This window comes from Arctopsyche grandis, chromosome 12 (assembly GCF_051622035.1).
Source record: "Arctopsyche grandis isolate Sample6627 chromosome 12, ASM5162203v2, whole genome shotgun sequence".
NCBI classification, from domain to species: domain Eukaryota; kingdom Metazoa; phylum Arthropoda; class Insecta; order Trichoptera; family Hydropsychidae; genus Arctopsyche; species Arctopsyche grandis.
In genome coordinates this window covers 13,435,520-13,460,290 of record NC_135366.1, presented here as the reverse complement: position 1 = coordinate 13,460,290, position 24,771 = coordinate 13,435,520, and the positions used below count along the sequence as shown (strand labels likewise).

The window sequence follows — 24,771 nt, the reverse complement described above, 5'->3', positions numbered from 1 at the left end:
ATCTCCACCCCTCCTCCGCTCGTTTGTCAAACTCTCGTTGCGAATATATCTGTCTGCCTGTCTGTCCGTCGGTCCGTCTGTGTGTCGGTGACAGATGCGCACCACTATTCGTGTCACATCAATTCTGCATCTCTTGCCGCACATGCACCAGTTACATTCTACGGTGTGTGTTTTGTATAGGTATACACATTCGTATCCACGTGCTTTCGAGACGTGCTTTAAAAAGGTATAGGAAATTAAAATACACTAGAGTTGCTGTTTAATAAATATTTATGTCATTTGAATTGTAAACAATGTTGGAAATAACAATAGTTAATTTTATTTCCTCGAATTTTTTTATCAATTTTTCTTACACATACATATGTACGTAATTTGTTGGCTTGGGGACGGCGGCTTTTATATTTTTTATTATAGGTTACTAAAATGCATATTGATACGACGTAAATTTTTAAGTTGAACGGAAACGGTACCTGCCCTTATAGGTGTCCTCTTTTTTTAAGTGTTTCGATTCAATTATCTCCCAAACAGCTCAACGAATCACACTGAATTTTTTTTGCATGTAATATAAATTATAAATTTCATACATTAGTATTTTTTAAATATTTTTACCTCAACCGGTAGTAGTACTTTTACTCTAGAAAATCGAGGTACTTACTCTATGTTTTTCTCAGAAACCTTTCACTATATTGAACTGAAATTTAATATTTTATATTTATAGACGAGCTTTATAATATGTACATACATATACATATATTCAACATCATGTTCAACAAATGAAGCGTATTTTATTTTTGATTTGAAAATATCTACGCGTTTGAATATATATCATATTGAAATGAAATTTCATATCTAGAAGTTTCAGTTTAATATCAAGTTATACATATATAAAATTTGTTGAGGGTGCTTACCAACTTTTAAGCTCAAGCGGAAGTTACAGTTTACTCTTGTTAAATTTTTTTCGACCCTTTAAATCTTAACCTCTTGAAGCGATGTGATGAAAAAAAAATGATTTAACCGAAATTGGGATTTTTTCCTCTTAAAAAGTCGAAAATTTTGAGACCACACGATTTTTTCCACACCACTAAAATTTATATTTGAATTTTGCATGTACATACATATTTACTTAGATATGATAGGATTTTGGATGGCATTCGTAAAGCGGTAGTGGTTTTTTTCAAAACAATATTGCATTATTGTAATTTGATCTATTAAATTATTTTTATTTTCTTGATATTTTATGCTTATAATATTTATATTGATATTAAGTAATAAAAAAAATTGAACAAAACGCGAGAAACGAAAGTGGAACTTTTGTGTGCTCACGCTCAATTTGTATCGAAAATGCTCTCATTACAACCTCTTATTATTTTATATTCTTCAAATCTGAATTTTTTGTGGACTACTTATTTTTTATTATTGTTTATTATTCGGCCTACTTATTTTTTAAACTCCTTACTACCAATGTATGTATTTATGTATGTATGTATGTACATTTACAGAACGATGCCATTCTTAACTTCGTTATTGCCTGGCTATTTTTCATTTTAATCGTTCGCCAGAACCGATCCCAGCCTCGACTTACGTACGCGACCCGGTTCGATTCGGTCTCGACGGTCCCGGCAATTTACGGTTTAATTGAACCGATAAATCATAAGCGACGTCGTTTTCACTTCATTTGAAGTCCACGTGTGACGCAAGACTCCCACTTCCGGTTACTCCCACGCGCAACCTTTCCGGAAACGTAAGGGTTAAAATTTCCCCCGTAACCCAATCCCGTCCCCCATCACTATTACCCCCTTTCTTTCAATCTAATAATACATTTTGAGCTAATGGCGTATTGTTTTTAAAATAGTTTTCACATGTTAGACGCGTTTTTAATAAGAAAATACATATAGTGTCAAAATAATACAATGTCAATACGAGATAAATGGTATTTTTTTTTTGTTTTGTATTAAACGATAAATCGAGGAATAAATCAAATGGTTATCTGCGAGCAGCAATTGTTTCCAAGTCAAGCAACAATATCCATAAATCAAGGCGAGCCCATAAAAGCGTCTACAATTTGCAATACAAACAACACAAATTCCAATTATTGATTTCGCTGTATCGATAACACTGGAACTAAACTCACCTAAATTGATTACCGGTACCTACGAAATGTCTATGCGATTATTGAAATTGAGATAAATCGCTCTTTTACAATACATTATAATACGTGTCTGAATAAACGGGTGAGCGCTATCAATTTCAGAAATATATAGGATTTGCATAATCGATTATTTAGTTAAATAAATATTTATAAACAATGTTTGTTTTAGTGATACAAATGAATCAGCATAAGCTCCAAGTAATATTATTTTTTTGTCGTATTATTGAGGATGGATTAAGTTTTATTATATGTATATACAGTCTACTTGTACGATTTTAAAATTATTTTAAATAATTTCCTGTGCCAATATTTTATCAGAAGTCGAATTTAAAAATGTAATTTTCTTTTTTTTCGTTTGTCTTTGTAGACGACGTTTCAGATTGCTCTTGATTTTTTTTCTTTTCCAAATTAAATTTAGTCCCAAGCTCGACTACTTCAAGATCTTGTCATTCTACATATACTAAAGTACGACTAATTTCTAACGAAACTGTGTCGGACACATCTGTAAATTGTTTCTGAAATTTGATTAACACGAGGAAGTAATAAGTGTTCGTGAAAATAAATGTTTATTACAAGACAATTAATTAATTTGCTAATTCCACGTTTGTATTTTCCGTAATTGGACTTTAAATGAAAATATGTACTTCATGATATTTTTATTTTAAAATACCACATCGTTGGATACTTTTATGCTAATTTCGTTTTTTTTTTATTGTTTTATTTTCTTCTCATTGTATCCTTTTTTTTAACCATAGTAATGACTTGGAACTACAAAATAAAAAAGCAAAACTGTAAAATAAGCAAATATGTATAAAAAAATATGTATAAAAAAATATGTATAAAAAAATATGTATAAAAAAGTGTGTGTAAATACATAAATAGTATATATAAATTTGTATTATTTTTAAATCGTACAAAATTAAGATTTCTTGATCTGGATTATTTATAGCCACAATAGTATACCTTTTTAGTAATAATATAGGATAATCATACGTATAATATATGTGTAAATAAATATTGAATAATGAAATGGTGCTTTAGATGTTGTGTCGTTCGACTTAAAATAAATATGAACGTACTCATTTAACTCTTTGCGTACCACTACACCCGGGGGCAATCTTCAATAAACCTATATATATGTACATACATATGTATGTATGTTCCCGCAAACGAGTCTTTTGAAGTTTTCCCTCGCGTTCACATTTTACAAACATTTTCCATATCAATCTCACCTCAGATATTTTCTTTCAGCGGTTCATTTTTTCAAGGAAAACACCCATAAAAAATGAGTTCCTTTTGTAAATTTCGATCAAAAGCGATATACTGTAATATACAAACATACATACACCTATATATTTATATATACAGTAACATATAGTATGTACATATATGTTCATATCTAATAGATATGTATGAATATGCCCGGCTTCAGGCACAATTTTTCTTCGATCTAGTTTTCTTTCTTTATTTTTGCTTAGTTTTCGAAAAAGAACACAATCCAAAAGTCTGAAAGTCACCCCAGAGTTTATATAAAAATACTAAATAGATATCTCGTGTAATTGAAATGTACGAGTTTTCATCTATTTATATATAACTTACGTATGTTTTATTTCAACAACTAATGTTTTCGAAATGGTCTTATTTAGTTTTATATCTAGTGAATAATTCATTTAATTATTTAAATGAAATGTTCTAATTTAGTTTCATCTTAGTGTGCAGTTTTATATATAATTAAAGCAATAGAAAAGTAAAGGGAAATAATATACAATAAATATAACATGTCGTTTATTATCACCATCGAATAAAAATTTATTACCTATGCTACACATTTCATAGATAAAGATTTAGAAAACATTTTACAACAGTATATTGTATATATGTATGTGTGTGTATATATATATGTATATATATATATATATATATATATATATATATATATATATATATATATATATATATATATATATATATATATATATATATATATATATGTACGAATTAAATTTCTACATCTTATTTCTTATGCCATTAAAATTAAATAGATATCATTTTAAATATAGTTCATAAATTAACATGAAAATTCATATTTTAAAATATTGGAAAGGTCTTTTTAAGTTTTAATTAAACAACCTGATATGAGGCTTATGATAAAAGCACACAATAATTCGAAATTGAATACGTTTACGTATTAATTTAAAAAAGTTTTTTTTAAATATTAAAATAGATAACTATTGAAAAACTTCAGGAAGAAAAAATTAAACGCATATTAAATTTCCGTCCATTATACGAGGCTTTCTTTTGTATAACTTTGGATAATTTTTATCTTATCCGTATGAAAAACCTATGAATCACTCCACTTTTTTACCACAGAATATTTTAAAAGTGTGAATAAGAGTTTTCTCAAAATATTTCCATAAGTAAGTATCTTTAGAGACAGATTATTCTTTTTAATAAAGAAATTTATGCGATTATAAACAACAAACAAAATTTCTGACTTTGAAATTAATTCTTGAAGTTTGAAATTCGTAATGTTGATTTAATGTTTTTTACGTTTATTTATTCACTTTACATTTTATACTTAATCTTTCAATTGAATTTACAATTAAAAATAATTAGAAATGAAATATTTATTGTCCTTGAAATATTAATACTTCCGGAGAGCAAATTCATGTATTTTTAAAATGGTTTTTTAAAAAATTTTATATGGTGATAATAAATCAAATTATAAAATAATTTTTAGCATTTACTTTTGAATATTCATCAATTGTGATGTCCAATATATTCAATATTTTATCAAGTATTAATATTTAGAGTAATAAATTCAACGTAAATAGATATTATAGGCGTGATAAAGAAAATTAATTATGTATTTATTTATCACGTCCAATGATAAAACGCTGCGCTTCGATGTTCATCATCTTCGATATACAGTGTAATTAATATATGTATATATAATATGTTTTATTGCACTCAAATTATAATTTTACTTTTATATATTTTAAAATATGCCGTAACTATTTATATACTAAATTTTTATAGTCCATATGTATGAAATATCTAAACTAATGATCGTTCATAAATTTACATCATCGATTCTACTTGGTCAGGGTGGGGTTAAAGCTACCGAAAAAATGGATTCTGGTATTTATGATGTATTTTTCTATTCCAATTTATATGTTTTTTTTTAAGAAAGAGTCTATTTTTTTCATACGATCAATTTAATCAATAGTTTCTCATAATAATCACATTTTTCTAAAAGAAAAATAAAACCAGTTAAAAAAACTTAAATCAACATTAGAGGATATGAATATATGATATTCACAATGTTTATATGAAAACGATATGACTTTCATACTTAATTACTTAATATTTTAAAATTTCACTAATTTATACCATTTCATACCAATAAAACAAATCTTTTTATTTTTTAAGTTTGCATATTAAAGTTTTTTAATCCGATTTACTTTATAAAATGTGTAATAAATATGAGAAATTAATATTCATACATACTAATGTTTGAATATTTCATAATCAATAATTGAATAATTTGATATACGCATAAAAAAAAAAAATTTTTGTAATATGAAAAAAATATGCAAATATTGCGAGAAATACACACCTCGTACTAACTACGAATCTCTAAATATATTGTCCTTAAAATGCATACATTTTACTTGATGCCTTATGTAAATGTTTATGATAAAATCAAAATTAATCTTAAAATGATTCCGGGTCGTCTGTTAGAGCTGCTGCGTCCATTGGGGCGCAGCCCCTCGGGGCGCAGGACACCTTGGCCCCAGAACTACCACCATCTGAGCACCTGCAAACCAGGCAGCTACCTGTCGACGGCAATGCTTGACCTATTTGATATTCCACACCTGCAAAGATATTTAAATATTAATAAACCAAGTTGTGAAATTATAATCGATTCCAACTGGAAGGAACACAATTATCCATCAACTACGCCTTTGCGAGATAAAAATAGTGAACATGACGTATGTAGTTACATACTAAAAACCGATTTTATACATATAATAGTGTTGTAACCGATGACATATCATTTTCAATAGATGGCGGTAAATGCTCCGAGACTTAGCGCCGTCTATTTGCTTGGAGGAAACATTGGTAGCAAATAGTATATATAGAAGTTTTTTCTTTTTTTATTATATTCGAATAAGTTTTGTTGGCAGTAGCATATGTATTGCGAATCGAAACGACTATTATATGTAGTACGACGAGCGTTATCTCAAATAGAGACAATACAGTCAAACGGACAGAATAGCAATATTATATTCATACATATATATGATATGTATGTAATTAATGCAATCCGTGTAATAGTAATGTGTTGATTCGGTATAAAATGGTACATCGGTAGTTTTCATTTAAACGAATTGCAAAATCATCCAAGCTGTGATCACGTCTTCCTGATTGCACTATTGTCGATTGATATTCGTCGCATTGAAAAATAATTCCGAATCGGAGGAAGGCAGGGGTCTTCAATTCGAATCGGATTCGATTGTGTCGGCGGTGGGGTACGCATTTTATTTCTTTGCCATATAAACTTAACATTGGTAGGATCTTTGTGTCGGGGGAGCTGGCTTCGATCGTAAAATACAGGTACGATTTATGGGATATATAGTTAGGGTGTAAGTACATATATAGTGTGTGTATGTGGACTTGCGTGTTTGGGGATAAAATCGAAATAACACCATCACGCGACTGCTGTCGTATTGTTTTTCCGCGCAAAGGCTACATTTTCCGAAACAAAAGAATGTGCCGCCATTTGTGTCAAAAATTCATAAGCTACATTCTACCGGTCGAATTTTGTTATACATTTCGGTGCTAACTCTTTTAATGGATTTTTGTGAAATACTTAAATGCCTATTTATTCGAATATGTATAATATTAAAGGTTAATTTATACCAGTGCAGCTCAAGCCGGTAACTGCACGTAAACAGCAGTACGACATATATTCTTTAGTACATTCTACATACTCGTATATGGACACATTCATACGTGGCGTATCTTATACAGCACTGTTTTTCTTTGGCCACTGTGTAAAAATTCACGCATGGCGGGACGTCATAGTGGTGAGTTAGGGCTTTCAAACCGGTTTAAACCGAAACCGAAAAGCCGGCTTTTTGACCATTTTTCAAAAAACCGAAAACCGGCTTTTTGGCTCGATCAACCGGCTTTTTAAAGTTTTCTTTAATTAATGTTTTTTTCCTCAAAATGAACAATTATGAATTTTAAATTTCTATGAAAAATCAATATAAATGTGTATAAACGCTCTTAGGTATAGGCGTATATTTCTTTGAACAAAAAAAAGCTACACTTCTTTCTTTCTTGAGCGGTTTCTTTGAGATTTAGTAATGGACCAGGACAAATAAAATATTATTGAAAGTATGTAGTTTCAATGGCCTACCCAACAAGGTATAGAAAGCATCCTTATCTATCGCAAATCCTTGTACTTGAAAACATCCAAAAAAAGTAGTCAAATGATTTATGGCAAAATGCATCAAATGAATTTGCCGTTTCAAATGAATTTGTTTCCGAAATTTGCAACGGTTGCTTTTGGATTTTTTAAGCTAAAACAGATGCGTAAAAACAACTTTGAAATCTTTTTATCTATAATATATCTAGCTTATTTAAATCATTTAATTATATGTGCGTATTTAGGATCTGCCATTTTACGACTGTGATATATGTACATATAATACAAATTTTATTATTTGTAATATTTGTAATAATAATATAAAGTAATGATCTTATGAAAGTTCATAATGTTTATAACTTAATTTAATTTATAAAAAACTATTTTTTTTGCATAATATAGATATATATTATGCAAATATATACGTATTTACATTTTTTTTTTTCGATATAAAAATTTTAAACTTAAAAAAATCGTATTTTTCTAAAACCGGTGAAAGCCGGCCAACCGGCTTTTCATTTGTAAAAAAAACGAAAACCGGCTTTTTATTTCGGGTGGTTTTTTGGAACCCCTAGTGGTGAGTGCACCCGCACCAACAAAATTGCGCATGCGCATATGAATATTTTCTGGAACGTCATATTGTGACAATATTGACTGGACGCAAGCAATATTGAGCCGTATTGTCGCGATCTGTAATTTATATGTCGGTTTTGCCTTGCACTCGTCCAAAACATGTATAAACGTGTCACAAACGAGCGATGCTGTATGTATATTATGAATATAAGTAGTTTTTTCCGTGCCGAGCTGTTGACGAGCAGTGTTGGATAATATAAACGGACTTAAATATGTAGTGATATTGATAGGTAGTATATGAAATACATCTTGTAATTATGAAAATAATGGTATTTTCACCCTCTTTGGCGTTGTCAATTAGGAATCAGAGTTTTGATATGTCTGAAAATTTTTTAACTTAATATTACCCATATATATGTAGATATATCATTAAATCTCTTTGAGCTTTTATTTTCAAATCACTGTAAAATGCAATATTATATTATATTTAATTTTATAACGAAATATACATACGTCCTGTTAAAAATTATATCACTTAACAAAAGAATAAATGACAATTAAAGAAATATAAATGTTCAGTTGCACATAATTTTTGCAATTAAATGAAACCGAGAATATATTTTCCTTTGTACACAAGATTCGTGCATTCTGAAAAAGTATATAATTCCTTGAAAACATTAATAGTTATATGAGGAAAAAATTATAAAATGTATGGTCTTGCAACACATTTTTTATATAAAGAGAAGGGGAAAATTAATTTGCGGAGCGTCCCGTTTTAAGTCCTGGGAAATATGATCACACTACTTATACTTAATGAGACGTGGCATCATCCGGTTGAAATCAGAGCTATTTTACTTTAATTTTATTTAATGTATTCAATAAAAATTATCAATGAGAAAAATAAGCTCAATTCGAATGTTTGCCTACTTAAAATATGAATATGACAAATTACATAATATAAAAAAATATATTATATGTAAGCTTATTAAAAATTTGAAATATGAATAAAAATACGTAAAATAGACGGCTTACTTCAAGCAACGTCAAATGAAAAATAATGAGAATTCAATAAAACTCGCTCCGACAGTCAGCTCAAGAATTCCATTACAGAGCAATAGAAATCGATTCAATAGAACTGAAAAGCATTGTTCTTTAGAATCCGAAGCACGACAAGAGTGCATACGAAGCATTTTAGAGTTTCGTTATTTTGATCACAAATATACAGTTATTTCCAACGATGAGGCTGCGTTTTATGTGAATGTATGAAAAAAGCTAAGAAAAATATTGAAACACGTCAGACAGGCTAGTGTCGCGTTTCGTCGACAATTATCCTTTATACAACAAAGGAACAGGACAAAGACGATCTCCGGAATTTCCTCTTACAAAGGATGAAATTCTTGATGCACCTGCACAAAGTGAGTACACGCTCTGATGAGCCAAATATGTATATGTGTACATATGTATATAGTACATGTACATTCGCGCATCTCGCACGCCATTATCAATTTGCATGCATTTTCGCCAGCAAAATATATTAAGGGATTTTCAGTCTACGCCAATTTTCCCTCAACGTTTCGTACCTCCCTGCTCAAAGTTTTTTAAGTGAAGCTTTTTTCTGATAAAATGGAAAATAAAATAAACTTCAGACATATATAAACATAATTGTTTTATTTTTTCTTATGTATTTGATCTTTTATGTATTGTCTGGCCACAGTGTCATATTGGGGTGACCTGTAAAGACTCTGTGGTATACTTGTATATTAAAATAAAAATAAAATAAACCTGGTTGCAAAATTTTGACAGATTCAATAGTTTTTATTCGGAACAAATAAAAACTATTGAAATATTTTCAAATCTAATATGTATATAATTTCGAAAGAAACTTTGTATGCATGTATGTAAGTTTTGGTTCGTAGAATCCGTGACGTTAAATTTAATAAAAAAAAACAAATGAATATTCAAATAAAATAAAATTATTCAAATAAATTTAATAAAATATTCACTATTAGATTATCCATATTTGATTGGTTTATATTACAAATACCGAGTGAAGCTGGGTAAAACCACTAGTGTATTTTATAGTTATGAAAATTATCCAAAATCGTTGTTCTTAGTTATTAAACCGTTAATGCTTCTGGCGGGAGTGCTCGCGACCGAATTAGAAGCTATATGTACCTAAAATATGAACTAAAATTTGTTAACAAGCACTTTATTCGAGATTTGGCACTGAGGGTCGATATTTTAGGACAATTCGCTTAACATAATTTTTTCAGATGAATTTATAAATATTCCATTTAAAAACATCCATCAATTTCATTCTCCTGGTTGATACACTTCGAAAGAAATTCACATATGGAACTATTTTCATTTTAACTTACAATAAAAAATAAATAAATCTAATAGAGTTTTTAAGAATATTTGAAATTTATAAAAAGTACCAAAAGTACCCGAAGTACCAAAAAATAATAAAATTATAAAATCAATAAACTAACAACTGCTACCGTGTTCTTTTCGGGCTACCAAAGGGTTGCAGATATTTGTATATGAGTAGATGAAAGTTGCGCAAAACAGAGACGAGTGGAAGCGTGTTGGAGAGGCCTTCGTCCAGCAGCGGATGGTGAGCGACTGTAGATGATGCTGATGCCAATTACTTATTCGTGCATTTATTTACCATTTTACTTGAAGAAATATTTATAAAATAATCCTTATCGTATTTCACATTTGATCTGTAATTCACACTTCATATTGCTCATCTCCGCATTTAATAAAACATTTTCGAAAATATCATACAATCCATAAATAAATTGGCAATACGATATCAAAACAACGTGACCGCACATTTCCGACGGATGTCGTGTGTATTATGTGTGTAATTTAGTCTCGGCGAAATCTGTTCCGATGATGACGTTTTCCCGCCGAATAAATACATTTTTGGTGGTGTTTATTTTGAAAGTGGATTACGTCACTCGGCGTTGCCAGATTGCGGCAGTTTAAGCGCGGGAAACTGTCGCCTCGCAAATGGAAAATGGATTTCCATAAATATGTACATATTTCTCGGTGACAAAACAATTCTCGAATATAATAATAACCGGGGTGAGGAAGGGGGGGATTTACGACGCGAGAGCGCGATCAAAACCTACCAATTACCATAATTTCAATTAAAAGCTTTCAAACAGACACAATTTGAACGATACCGCTTTGGATGCATACATCAACGTATTATTTTTAAAAGTGTTTCAATTACAATTTTCTGAATTTAATTTCATGGCACGCTAGTTACACTTCACTGTTTGGAGACGGTGTTCCGTGTAAAAGGTTAGCGATCACTGATCGTCTAGCACAGCGTTTCCCAACCTGTGGTACGCGGTTGATGGTTGGTGGTACGCGAAAAAAAATCAGTAATGGCGGACATGCAGGAATGAATGATTTACAACCATAAAAATATAAATATTTTTTATATCTAATATATAATGTCGAAAGAGACTTTGTAAGTTTGTATCTTTTTTTGGTAACTTCGAAAAAAAAAAAATTGGTTGAATATTATATTTTTTTCGATTAAAATAAATTTAATAAAAAAACAAATGAATATTTAGTATTAGATTCCCCATGTTTAAGCTGTTTATATTACAAATACTGAGCGAAGCCGGGTAAAACAACTAGTAATTAATAAACATTATCTTAATTAGTCATCGTCGACGTCAATATGTACAGTCGATGATCGAAAATCTGGCAATCGATACGTTTTCCTCAGATCCGGCATGGATTTTGGAGTGCATTTTTAAATTTACCACGTTCACGCTCCAATAAATAAATAACTTGAATTTGACACTTGAGAACAGTTCGATAATAATCTTTAATGTTGCAGATAAAATTGAAAGTACATATGATTAGAAAATTAGGTTTTTGGAATTTATGTATCGAAAATGATCAAACTGAAGTATTTGAAACTTTACATAATTTCTTATCTGAAAACAAGAGTTGTATGTCTTGGGATATACGTGAAAAAATAATTGAATATTTAATAGGGATGAAATCCTCTTTTACGCAGTGCTTCCCCAAACCTTTTAGAAGAAAACAATTTGATTTCAAACCCCTTTGATAATGAACATTTTTGGACAGCTACCAAGGAAAAGGAGAGCTTGATCAAACTTTCAAATTATAGCATTTAAAAACTGAATTCGAAATAAATAAGGTTATTAATTTTTGGCTAGGTATTAGTGAAGAATATGAACACATACCGCTTAAATTTCTGTCGCCGTTTACAAGCACTGAACGGGTTGTGAGAGCTTTCTCTTAATATATTTTAATAAGACAAATATAGAAATTGATTGAATCCAGCTCCAGACTTAAGGGTAAATCTCGCATCATTTGAACAAAATTTAAAAAAACTAAGTATAAGGATCTCAATAAATTTATTTTGTAAGGAGATTTAATGAAAAGAAAACATATATGTACTTTGTAATTTTGTGTTTTTATAAAAACAATCAATAATATTTTTACTATAAATAATAGAAGTATGACAAGATAGTAGATAAATATATTAAACTTTGACCATATTATAATTGTGACTCCGCAAAAAAATTGTTTTCCATAAAATTCCTTACCAAAACCGATCTACATATTGCGTGTATCCTGTCTTCACATTCCTTACCATGCAAATACTATATATAATAATTACCCTTGCAAAAACAAATTTCATGAAATACAATCATTTTTATATGGTGGTACAATTTAGCGTTATGTACTAACAAGTGGTACGCGAGTCAAAAAAGTTTGGGAAACGCTGGTCTAGCATGTCGCATATTGCTTACACATCATGGCGCATGTTGTGCAATATGCCATTGCGAGATTCGCTCAGTCGTGAATTAATGTGTACAATATCCGGCACACGACACGTGTCAGGGATGTCAATATTCCATTCTAAATTAAATTCGCAACGTGTACACATGCACATTCACTGTGCAGGGTGTGTGTGCATCCTATTCCATTTTTCCGAATGATATTTAATTTTAGCCGATTATGCATTCATAACTTTCACGCGCTATATTCAAAAATGTATAAATATGTATGTACATATGTATTATACATTTTTATCGTAGCATTTCGTCCGTGAGAATTTTCCGCATAATTTAATTTGAAACGTTGAAACTCAAGGTAAACCGGAAGAATAAATTAGGAGGAGATCGCCTGGAGGTAAACGTTTTTTCGTATAACCCATCAACCTGTAATTTGATACTTGAAAATCACCCTTTTTACATTAATTTTCGCTTCCGCTCCGCTATTATGTCAATTTAAATTTATGATGTTAATTAAGTTTGACTTTCAATTTAAAATTAAAAATTTAAACAAGTTTTATTTGATGTAGATATACATATATATGTATTTATCCACGGGTTGTTACATACATACAGATGTATAATAATAATAATTTGAGCTGCATGTATTCAGATTTTCCCGGTACCATTCCAGAATCGATCTGAATCGTCCAATTTAGTACCACTGCACATACATACATATGTACATACCTACATACTATGTCTATTCATTTCAAGTTTTCGTTAGAGAGACTTTATTTATTATCTTCTTTTTTATGGTCATAATGTGATAATGTTATTTTTAAAATGACTTTTTAAAATTATTTACATGATAGTATTATAACGTAGAGATTAAGTGATTGATGCTCGTCGACCACTGGTTTACTAGCACTGATTACCTGATCAATAAGCCAATAAGCTGTCGCCGCCCATCGACCAATGATCTCTCTGCGCTGAGAGTACATGCCTTGTATTAATATTCGGCGGATTTGTTACGTGCTTCATTCGGAGCTGATTGGTCGACGGATCAACAATAAACTACCTCTACCATTACTCACTGCGTCCTTCAATCTGATATCAGAAACCCCCCTCTTCGTGTCCACTCTTCAGTATTTTTTTTTTAAGTTTTATATGCTTAATAGTTGATTAGTTGGTATTGTTGTTGTTGTTGTCATAACTACATATGTATATACAAATTGGGTCTACCCCACGGGATTGAATTAGAAATGCACGAAAAACCAAATATCGGAAGGCAAAGATCGAAAATCGAAAGATCTTAAGTCGAAAGATCAAAAAAAAAAGGATGCATGGTAAACGGTACATACTCACGTATATCCTCACTTAATTTGCGCGAGCAGGATATAACAGGAACAAGAGGAACAGGCTTTTCCTCCCGTATTAATGTGCGCGCGCAGAATACGGGAGGAAAAGCCTGTTCCTCTTGTTCCTGTTGTATCCTGCTCGCGCAAATTAAGTGAGTATGTACCGTTTACCATCCACCCTTTTTTTTGATCTTTCGACTTAAAATCTTTCGATTTTTGATCTTTGCCTTCCGATATTTGGTTTTTCGTGCATTTCTAATTCGATCCCGTGAGGTGCACCTATACAAATTATACTGGATAAATTGATAGGAATATGGATGAGTAGATCTTTTTCCAGAAATAGTGTCATATTGACCTTTGTAGTACATTAATAGAAAATGTTTATGTATGAATATACTTATAATGTTACCTTATACATATGTATAAGACGAAATGCTGAAACTAAAATCGATGCCTGTTTTGGAATTGAAAACGAACTACATATTTGATTGAATTCAGTAAATATTTATGTATGTTTGTATGTATATATGTATGTACGTTTTGAAATTTGACCATGATCAATTTGCCGACAGAACTTTCTGATAGAGACCCGAAAACACTTAATTAGATTGCACACTCACCCATGACCAGACAGCCCGTCCTCGACAATTCGGCTGTAGAAGCTTCGGTTCCATTGAGTGAGGAACCTGAGTCCCTCGACGTGACGCCCTCCGTCAAGAGGTCCTCCTTTGTCCTGTCGTCACTCTCGAACGCCATCGTCTGCGTTTCATAAACGCTGTTTTCCGCCGTAGTGTAATTTCCCTCCTCTTTATTGCCGTCATACTTAGACTTGTCCTTCGTCTTTGACTTTGACGGCTTCTTTTCGATGGTTTTCGTCATCGCCGCACCGTCGTTCGACGTCGTCATTGTTGTCTTGTATGTCGTCGGTAGAACGGTTGTCATCATCTTCGTCGTTGTCGTCGCCTTCTTATACTTCTTAGTCTTCTTTATTTTGCGCTGTGGTTGTGGCGTATGTTGGTCGAGCGTCGACGAAGAGTTTCCTGAAAGTCAACAAGTATTTAATATGGATATAATCGTACTTAACTCGTAGAAAGCTAGTGGTTAGCGTAAATAATGAATTATCGTCTCCAAAAATAATCGCAGCTGGCGTTCCGCAGGGGAGCTTGCTTGGTCCACTCCTGTTCTCCATATATATAAATGACATACCTATTCCAAAAAACTGTCACATAGCCCTATATGCAGATGATACAGCTTGCTTCACAAGTAGCAAAAAACCAGACACTATTCTTAAAAATCTTGAATTTGCAATTAAAGCAATGACTGAACACTTCACTAAGTGGAAAATTCAAATTAATCAAACCAAAACAGACGCCATATTCTTTAGTGTTAGAAAGCATAAGCCAAGTTCAGATCTGAAAATCCCCTCTGGAGAAAGTCTGAAATGGCAGTCAGTAATAAAATATTTAGGAGTAACGTTTGATAAAAGAATGAGATGGGCACCTCACATTGAGGCAGCGAAATGCAAGGCGATGCGGGGTATATCCTCAATATATCCAATATTTAATCGCCATAGTTCTTTATCAACGCTAAATTAAATAAAATTATATCGCGCGCTCATATTACCATTATTAACCTATGCTTCACCTGTATGGAATAACGCCTCGAATACTAACCTTTCCAAGCTGCAAGTAATACAAAATAAATCCCTAAAAATAATTTATAATACACCCATATATACTAACCTGAAAAAACTGCATGCCATATAAAATGGATATTGATTTTAATAAATTTAATAATTAAATTATGATTACCGCATAACGTATAGGGTTGACCACTGGGACAAGGACCAGGGGCTTCCGGAGGACATTCTTGCCACCAACAGAACATCTCTCCATCCAAACACAGGCAGAACTCACACGGATCTTCTCTTCGTATCTGAAAATTATTCAAATTTACATAAAAAATGATCAATTTAAAACTTGTCTAGACGGGGTTTACTTTTGTTCGTTTTATTTAGACACTAACAATTTTCCATACAATAATTCCTAATAATATTTCTAATAATATTCCTAATAATATTTCCTGATAATATTCCTAATAGTATTTTTACGGTATTTACTGTATTCAATGTAATGATAGATATTTACGAATGTTGATAAAATCTTCAAAAATTGGAATGATTAGTGTGTATCGGTAATACGTGATACATTATCCTACAATGGCAGGTACATTATCTTATGTACATATACATACATATGTACAAATATGGATACATGTAGAATGATGCGTAATTCAACAGAGCACTGATTACGATACAGATTGATTGCATTCTCGTCAATCGATTAAAACTAATAACATACATATAAGCGACATATTTAAACTATGATAGTTAATAACTATGATGATTGATTAAAATATTAACCTAAAACTCAATTTTTTACTTTATCTAGGTACATAAATACATATTCACATATTTAGTTACAGCATAGTTCACTGGTAGATGTATGTATATCAGTAGAGAAGTCGTGGCGAGATCTTGTGATTATTAAAACACAGATCATCACAGACCGTCTTTTTTTACAGAATTTTCCGATTTTTCTACTTAAATTGTGCGGATCCAATAAATCGGTATTCTCCCCCCCCCCCCCCAGTTTTTCACATATTCTAGTTACCAGCATCTCGAATTTGTTGAATCTTATAAAATATACTGCCTACATAATGTATTTTCGCGGGTTTGCTGCAAATGATTGCAAACCACCAGCCTGCATGCTCTTTCGATTGCATTTTAACTGTTTGAATTTCAGCATGTACGAGATATTCATAGGGTTGCGCTATGTTACTGTCATGTTTGAAAAATTGTTAGTGCTAATGTATGTACAAAAATTAATCTAACCAAATGTGTGGCTTTGGGGTAATTCATATCATTGACATATGATCTACATATGTACATATTTATGTATGTATGTAATAAAAGTAAATAAACTCAGTATCAATAACTTAAGTTGATTATGATTATAATCATAATAAAATTCAATCTCGAGAATTTGACTAATTTGTATTCAGTAGAGATTCCTAATCGCGTTTTAATAGTTTCTAGATTTATTACATTTTGGGACGCCGATTTGCGACTTAAAAATATTTTTTAAAATCGATAAATTTTATATTATAATATAACACCAAATCTACAGCACTAAAGATCGCGAAAAAATTCCCATTTTTCGATTCGATTTACGTGCAGTGATTTATTTATTTTCAAATGGAACCACAATATAGGTTTCCGAAATACGTATATATAGGTATAACCAGGTGTTAAAATGGAAAATTATTTTATATTACTAAAATACATAAACCATATACAAAAAAAATATGAGAAAATTATAAATTAAAAAATATACATACCTACAGATTTTTAATTAGCTATCATACATGATTTTACTCATGAATATTTTTATTTAGTAACTTGGATAATACCGGGTTGCCGCGATACGAGTAAAGATTTTCATCGTACTCAAAAGCCGTTAGTTCGAGTACTAATCGTACGTTGCCACGTTTATCGGGCGTTGCCATGTTACGATTAACGTCCGAATGACCATATAAGCGGTCCGATTGCAATCGAATTGTGTCAACCCGGTATAAGGAAAATCTGTGATAATAATTTCCAGATATTTACATTTTAATATGCAACTTTATAAATATGTACATATTTAAATATATTAATGTACGGTATTGAGTACGATGAAATTCACGACAAAGTTTTTAAATATTCATCTAAAGTGCATTTGCGCGAGTCATCGCCTCTGTGAAATTTTTTTTTCTTCCAATCGAATGAAAAACTTTAATATTCTACTCTAATGGCGCTTCTATATAATAGTATTGCCTCATTTTCGTACATACCTATACATATATGCGAATCATTACCCTAAAATATATCTAGTTTCAATTATTCAACCCGTCTTTTGTACAATTTACCACTGTCGATATTTTATATAATCTATTTTCGGGCTACGTATATTTCGTTTGCTAGGTTTCCGAACTAGCGAGCTTATCCGGTTGAATACATGCAATTTTCGACGAGTGTCATCAATGATTCAAAAAAAAAAAAAATATATATATATATATATATATATATATATATATATATATATATATATATATATATATATATATATATAGTGACAAGCTTATATCAAATGAATCAAAAATCGAATAGCATCAGAGATATGTACCTACATATATATACGAACATATATGTATAGCTGTTGTCAACGCATAATGTTATTTAATTTATCTGAAATTAATTTAATTCTCATTATATTCAACAATGATATTTTATATCCTACACAAACGTTATTGATTCTTTGGTAGAGAAGTTCAAGGACGAAACGAAAATATTTTTACTCGTGTGTACAACACATGTCCAAATTTGAAAAGTGGCCCATTTTTTTCCAGTGGGACGATATAAAAAAAAAGTAATTAAAAGGACGGAAAACACGCGAGAATATCGGCTATATTATGTATAAACTTTTCATTCGTCGTTTTCAATAGGGAAACTTTTCCAGTCACGACATTCCCGCCAGCTAGCCAGCTTATAAACATGTCTTCATTCGACCGAGTAGCATTAGGGTAATAATCCAGCATTAGCGATACTTTATTATACTTGATTTGACAAAGCACGTAATAGGATTACGTGTCGACAATATCTTCTTTTTTTCGCATAATATATTTACGTCGGCATTTTTTAATGACATCGAAAAATATACCAAAGGTTTAATTATAATCAACAACTACTTGCAAATAAGCTTAAATCTGTTTATTATTCGTTGACTACATATGTACATATATCTTATATATTAAAAAAATATTTTCCACATCGAACTATACGATATGTACGATATTCATGAGACTATCTCAGTTTACTTACATATGTATATAAGGTTCGTTTATACCAATACAGCTCAAACCGGCAACTGCATGTAAACAGCAGTACGAAAACTATTATTTGGTATAGTCTATATGGACACATTAATTTGTTCTGTATTGTGTACGTATTCGAAACAGCAGTAACCGACACGATTTATTCATACTATACAGCATCGGCGTGCCATCATTGAGCAAGAGCAACTAGCCCCTAAAATACTTTACCTAAAATTTAAAAATATTCAAAATGGTTATTGGATTTAAATCAGATTAGCGAAGTTCAGAAATTCAGAAACTGGTATCAGCGCTATCTGAGGTAGTGGTAGTGGATTGTTATGGTATGGTCCTCCACGTAATTCGCTTGCACAGTCTTACCGTCTCAATTCTGTTCTCTTCGCGGTACTAGCGAGTTTTTATGTTATTTTATAGGCGTTCCAAGACAAAAACAATTTTAATTTACTCGTCTCTTCAATGATTTGTGGAATTTACACCTAGAATCTTCTGATTTTTGTCTGTCAAACATCATTCTGAATTTTTTGTTGTTTAAATAACACATATTTATATAGATATTTTTGAGTATAAACATTGGAAAGGACTTGCGAAACGATTCCCTTAGAAGAAATCTGTGATGAGCGCGCGGAAACAAATATCGAGGCCTTGGAATGTTGCATTCTCGAACCATTATTTGACAAATCATTCAGAAGATTAAGGTTTGAAGACAAACGAGATGTTATTAAGAATTTATGTTATGTCGGGTTTAAAAAAAATGATAATATATCTATTTGTGAGGGTATCAAAATGTTCCACTTTTAAAATCACTTGATTGATCATCTTTCGCATTGCAATAATATTATAAAATAATGATACTTCGTAATAATAGTTGTTGTAGTGATTTGCAATGCGAATAATATATGAAATTTTATATGAAGTCCCGTATATGGTCATAATAAACGAAACTTTTATGGAATCCCTTAACGTACATAATTCAATATTTAGTATATTTTTTTCCCTCAGTCCCTGATTTAGTTTATTAATGCCGGTTTCCGTGTTGGCAAGTTCGATATCGATCTCGACTGACGATATACATACATACTTAGCATGTAGCTATTGTATATCGTGTTTGTCGTATATTTCGTGTGCTTTTTCAGCCGTAAAATAAATTATGCTACGACTGGAAAGCGTTCGAATAATTATAAGTTTGCGTTTACGGAGTGCTTCACATAAATTTAACCGGCCTTTCCGGAATACTACGAATAATAGCCGTGTAAAATAATACGCAGGAGTGTCTCGATAGACGTCGAGGAAAGTTTCTAAAACTTTGCGTCGTTTAACCCCTTTCCGTATATAACGCGCAATCGCTGTAAATTATTCCGAAAATAAATATAATTTGCGATTCGCAACATTCCAACGGGCTCAGTCGGAAAATTTGAATTTCCCCCAGAGGAATTTCGATAACTTTCAACGGATCGCACTCTCTTGGATCGTATAAACCTATTTTTGACCTTTTACGAACAATGAATGGCTTTTGATTTAAAAACTTTGCGTATATACGCCAAGTATTATTCTTTCAATTTTGGGCGATATTTCATATGAATTTGTGAATTAAATCCCCATTTGTCGAGGTTAAGTAATGGTCGGAATAATTTTTTTTTTTATATAAAAAAATATGTTCGTTTTGAATTGGAATCAAACAAAGAACTTTTTGTAACAGCCACGACTTAGCGATTGAATAAACGACTTTGAAAACAGATGCTTTTAAACTTTTGTAATCCCTGAAAATAAAAGAGAGTGTACGTTTGTGGCTATGCAATTTTTTTTGATACGGAACGACTTGCTATTAATGCTATCAAATGTAAAAAAAAAACGAAATTTCTTGCCTTCTACATATGTGTAAACATACAAAATATTATACATGCGACTTTCAATTAATTTTATTAAACCATTCGTTGAATTTTCAATGGCAAAACAATTTACTGGAGTACTTTTATAAAACATATATATGTATGAACATATATTGTATACAAATCGCCTTAAATACTTTCAGTCAGTTCTGTAGGCAGTCGGACAATTTACTTTCAAAATATCGCCCTGAAGTATAAGAACTTATGTTACATACTTACATGTTTAAATAACAAAACATTTTTGCTCCTCACGAAGAAATATTAAATTTTAAGTACTACCTTTACGAAAAAAATTCTTAAAAAATTGTAGAAGAAAAATCGAAAAAAAGTAAACTGCCACTTCCGGTTGACGGATTCTCAGTAGTTTTTGTATGTTACTTGATATTAAGCTGAACTTTCTCGATATGAAGTTTCAGTTGAAAGGTTTCTTAAAGAAAATTAAAAAAAAACCTCAAAACTCTTGGTGAAATATTTAAAAGATACTAGTTTATGAAATTTATTGTACCTACACACACACACATTTTCTGAACCATGAAACGTGATCAATGATCGATTCTGAGTTTAAATCTATTCATCTATTGTTACTCTATTAAATCAAAAAAATTTAATCTATTGTTACTACGTACATAGTTAAAGTAAAAATCAGTGGGTTTTCATCGTATAAGACAGGGATGGTGAACCTAGGGCTCGTGTGAAAAAAGGTGGCTCGTTCAAAAATTTAGCTGGCACGCGAAATACATAGATACATATGTACATACATATATGCAGAACTCTGTTAACAAACTAAGAACAAGAAATAATACGGAAGAATACAAAATAATGAGAACTTGGAAATTTTAAGCTGTTTTAAAAAACTATAGATTACGATATAATTTTCTCTCCTACGTATGCTTGTGAGTAGAGGTTGTGATCGAGAAATCTCTTCTCGAGATTTGTCGAGAAATTTTGATTCTCGTTTCTAGAGAATATTTTATTGTGAAATTTCGAGATTCTCATTTCTCTAGAATATTATATTATGAAAATTCTAGATTCTCGTATCTCGAGAAATCGTTTATTAGAATCTCGAAAATATTGAGAATATTTTAAATTTATCACTACATGTTTTTGCTCAATAAACTGACTGATTAGTGAACTTGTTAACTCGTTAATAATTTTGTGAAGTATTTTAATATGTATAGATGGTCGGTATTTTTTTTATTTGTCCGGTAAGTTATTATTCAGTCATCATATAACTACATATACACATGTTACAACGAAATCGCACCATTTTTAAGTTATATACATACATATATGTGCGTGTAGGTACTAGTCACTAGTGGGAAAGTATTCGGTTATGATTTCACTAAAACGCTAGTAAAAATATATTTTCACTGACAATATGACCTGTAACACACCTAAAACAAAAATGTTTGATTTATTATTTATTTATTCGTGTATTTGTTCCTTAGAAATTAATCAATTTATAGTCAGTATTTTAACATGCATAGATGGTCAGTATTTTTATTATTTGTCCGGTATGTCCAGTATTTTTATTTTTTGATCAGTATGCTATTTTGGTCACAAAAACACGGGAAAAGCCGGGTAGTAACTCTGGGAATTTTATAAAAAATTTTGTCACATTTTGCTATTTTTACTATTTTAAATTACTTTTGTATATTTTTATTTTCTTTTCATGCCTTCTTTTATAATATTTTTTTTCTATATAATTTTACATTTTTTCTATCCAATGTTCTATTGTATCTCTCTATATCTTTCTTTCATCATTTATTTAATATAGTTAAACCCCTGATACCATATACATATGTACATATGTAGTGTTTGTGTCCTTTTGATTTTTGTATTTTGTCGATTTTATATGCTAAAAAAATAAATTCACTATATTAAAAAAAAATACATATACCTACTCGAGAATTCTCGAAAATCTCGAGAAAAAAAAGGAAAATTTCGAATTCTCGAGTTTCAAATATGTCGAGAAAATGAGATTCTCAAATTTCGAGATTCAAATATTCCGAGAAAATGAGATTCTCGAATCTCGAGAATCAAAAAAAGTCGAGAAATCACAACCTCTACTTGTGAGTCATTATTTTCTGAAATATATATAGGAATGATTTTTAAACGAGCCGTATGTGTGGTTGGCCAAACTGCTAGGGATAAAGTGTGTGTAGTATGCATGGGAGAGACCGGATGCGTGTTGCTATGGTCACTTGTTGGAGAACAAGCTGGACGACATGGTTATAATAAATAGATCTGACTGAATCTGCGCTTTTCACTTGGAATCCTTCACATCCGGATCCTATATATATTTTATAAAATCCAGTTTAACAAACACATTGACTGATGAATCCAGTTGGGCACACATTTTGTTAAATGTCACAAAATATGAAGCACGTTAACAACAGCAAAGATCTCATTTATAAATAATTGTTGCGTATTTTCATGTATGTATGTACATACTTAATTTAATTAATAAAATTTTAGGTTTCAGATTATTTTTAAAAAGTCGGTTTTTATATTATATTTTCATTTATAACGATATTAAGTTGATTTTCAAAAATATTCATAATTTTGTTTAAATTTTTTTCTTATACAGTTTTTAAAGGATTATTTTTTGCATTAAATTAAACTTGGCACCCCTGACGGTCAGTAAATAAATATTTGAAAATTTCTTCACACGAATGCAAAATGGTTCTCTACCACTGGTATTGGAAACTAAAACGGTAAATTGGGAATGACTAATAAAATTGTAAATATTATATATGTTGAGTGCATTTATGGATACGTTTTTCGATGGAAAAAAAATTCGCCCCTTTACTAATGGCTATTATACTCGGGGCTTTTTTCTTAGAACGCGGCAGTACGTCGTTCCGGCATCTTTTTACAAGGCTTTTCTATGTTTTACTTCGCAAATAATTTAGCTAAATTTCCTACAGTCTTCCGATCATTTTGAAACTTTGCTATTTTGCACGGTTTAGTCAACGATGAAAATTTCAATCGATTTTTATAGTTCGATGGTGAAAAATAATTTCACGGTATTTTTATTGTTTTGACAAAACAATATTTATGCGTACATAATCACAATCCATATTTTTATATATAATAATATAATATAATACACGAGTGGACAAAATGATAAAATAAGATTTCATTATGAAGAGGATGAAATACGGATGGATTCGAAGGCGCAACGACAAGAAATGCGTTCCGGTATCTTATTTTTCAAAAAAAAAACCCTGGTTATACTAACATATGTATGTATATGTACAGTATAAAATTACTCTAGATTCATATTAAAACTGGCTTTAATCGCTTTTTCGCTGGGAAAGCTTTGCTTTAACAATTTTATTAAATTATACAGTTTATATCAAAAACTATTTGATATACACATTTATTTTATGAAGCCGGTTTGTATTATTTATCAGCAAGTATGCCCGGTTTTAAATAATTTTAAATTGGGAATTTATCGTCCTTGTTGGTCACATCTAGTCTAATTTATCAAAGACGTCTGTAGACGAAATGTAAGCCCCAGTAGAGTGATCCATCAGTCGCAAGACAACGCGACAGGATAATGTGCGCGCGAGGCGTGCAATCACGCGCGAATGCGCGCGCGCCGCGTCCGATTCGAGAGCGAGCGTTCAGATTACGCTAATGGAAGCGAATA

At 30.9% G+C, this 24,771-nt stretch overlaps 1 protein-coding gene across 1 annotated transcript in view; it reads right to left on the bottom strand.

Moving 5' to 3' along the window:
• Nucleotides 1–5,578: 5,578 nt before the first annotated feature.
• LOC143920315 (uncharacterized) overlaps nucleotides 5,579–24,771 on the bottom strand; it is a 55,097-nt gene continuing 35,904 nt past the window's right edge. Inside the window, exons 4-6 of the mRNA XM_077443146.1 lie at nucleotides 16,107–16,230; nucleotides 14,916–15,335; nucleotides 5,579–6,027 (exon numbers count right to left, since the gene is read on the bottom strand). Coding sequence (XP_077299272.1) covers nucleotides 5,867–6,027; nucleotides 14,916–15,335; nucleotides 16,107–16,230 — 705 coding nt within the window. The 3' untranslated portion in view covers nucleotides 5,579–5,866. The remainder of the gene's footprint in view (nucleotides 6,028–14,915; nucleotides 15,336–16,106; nucleotides 16,231–24,771) is intronic.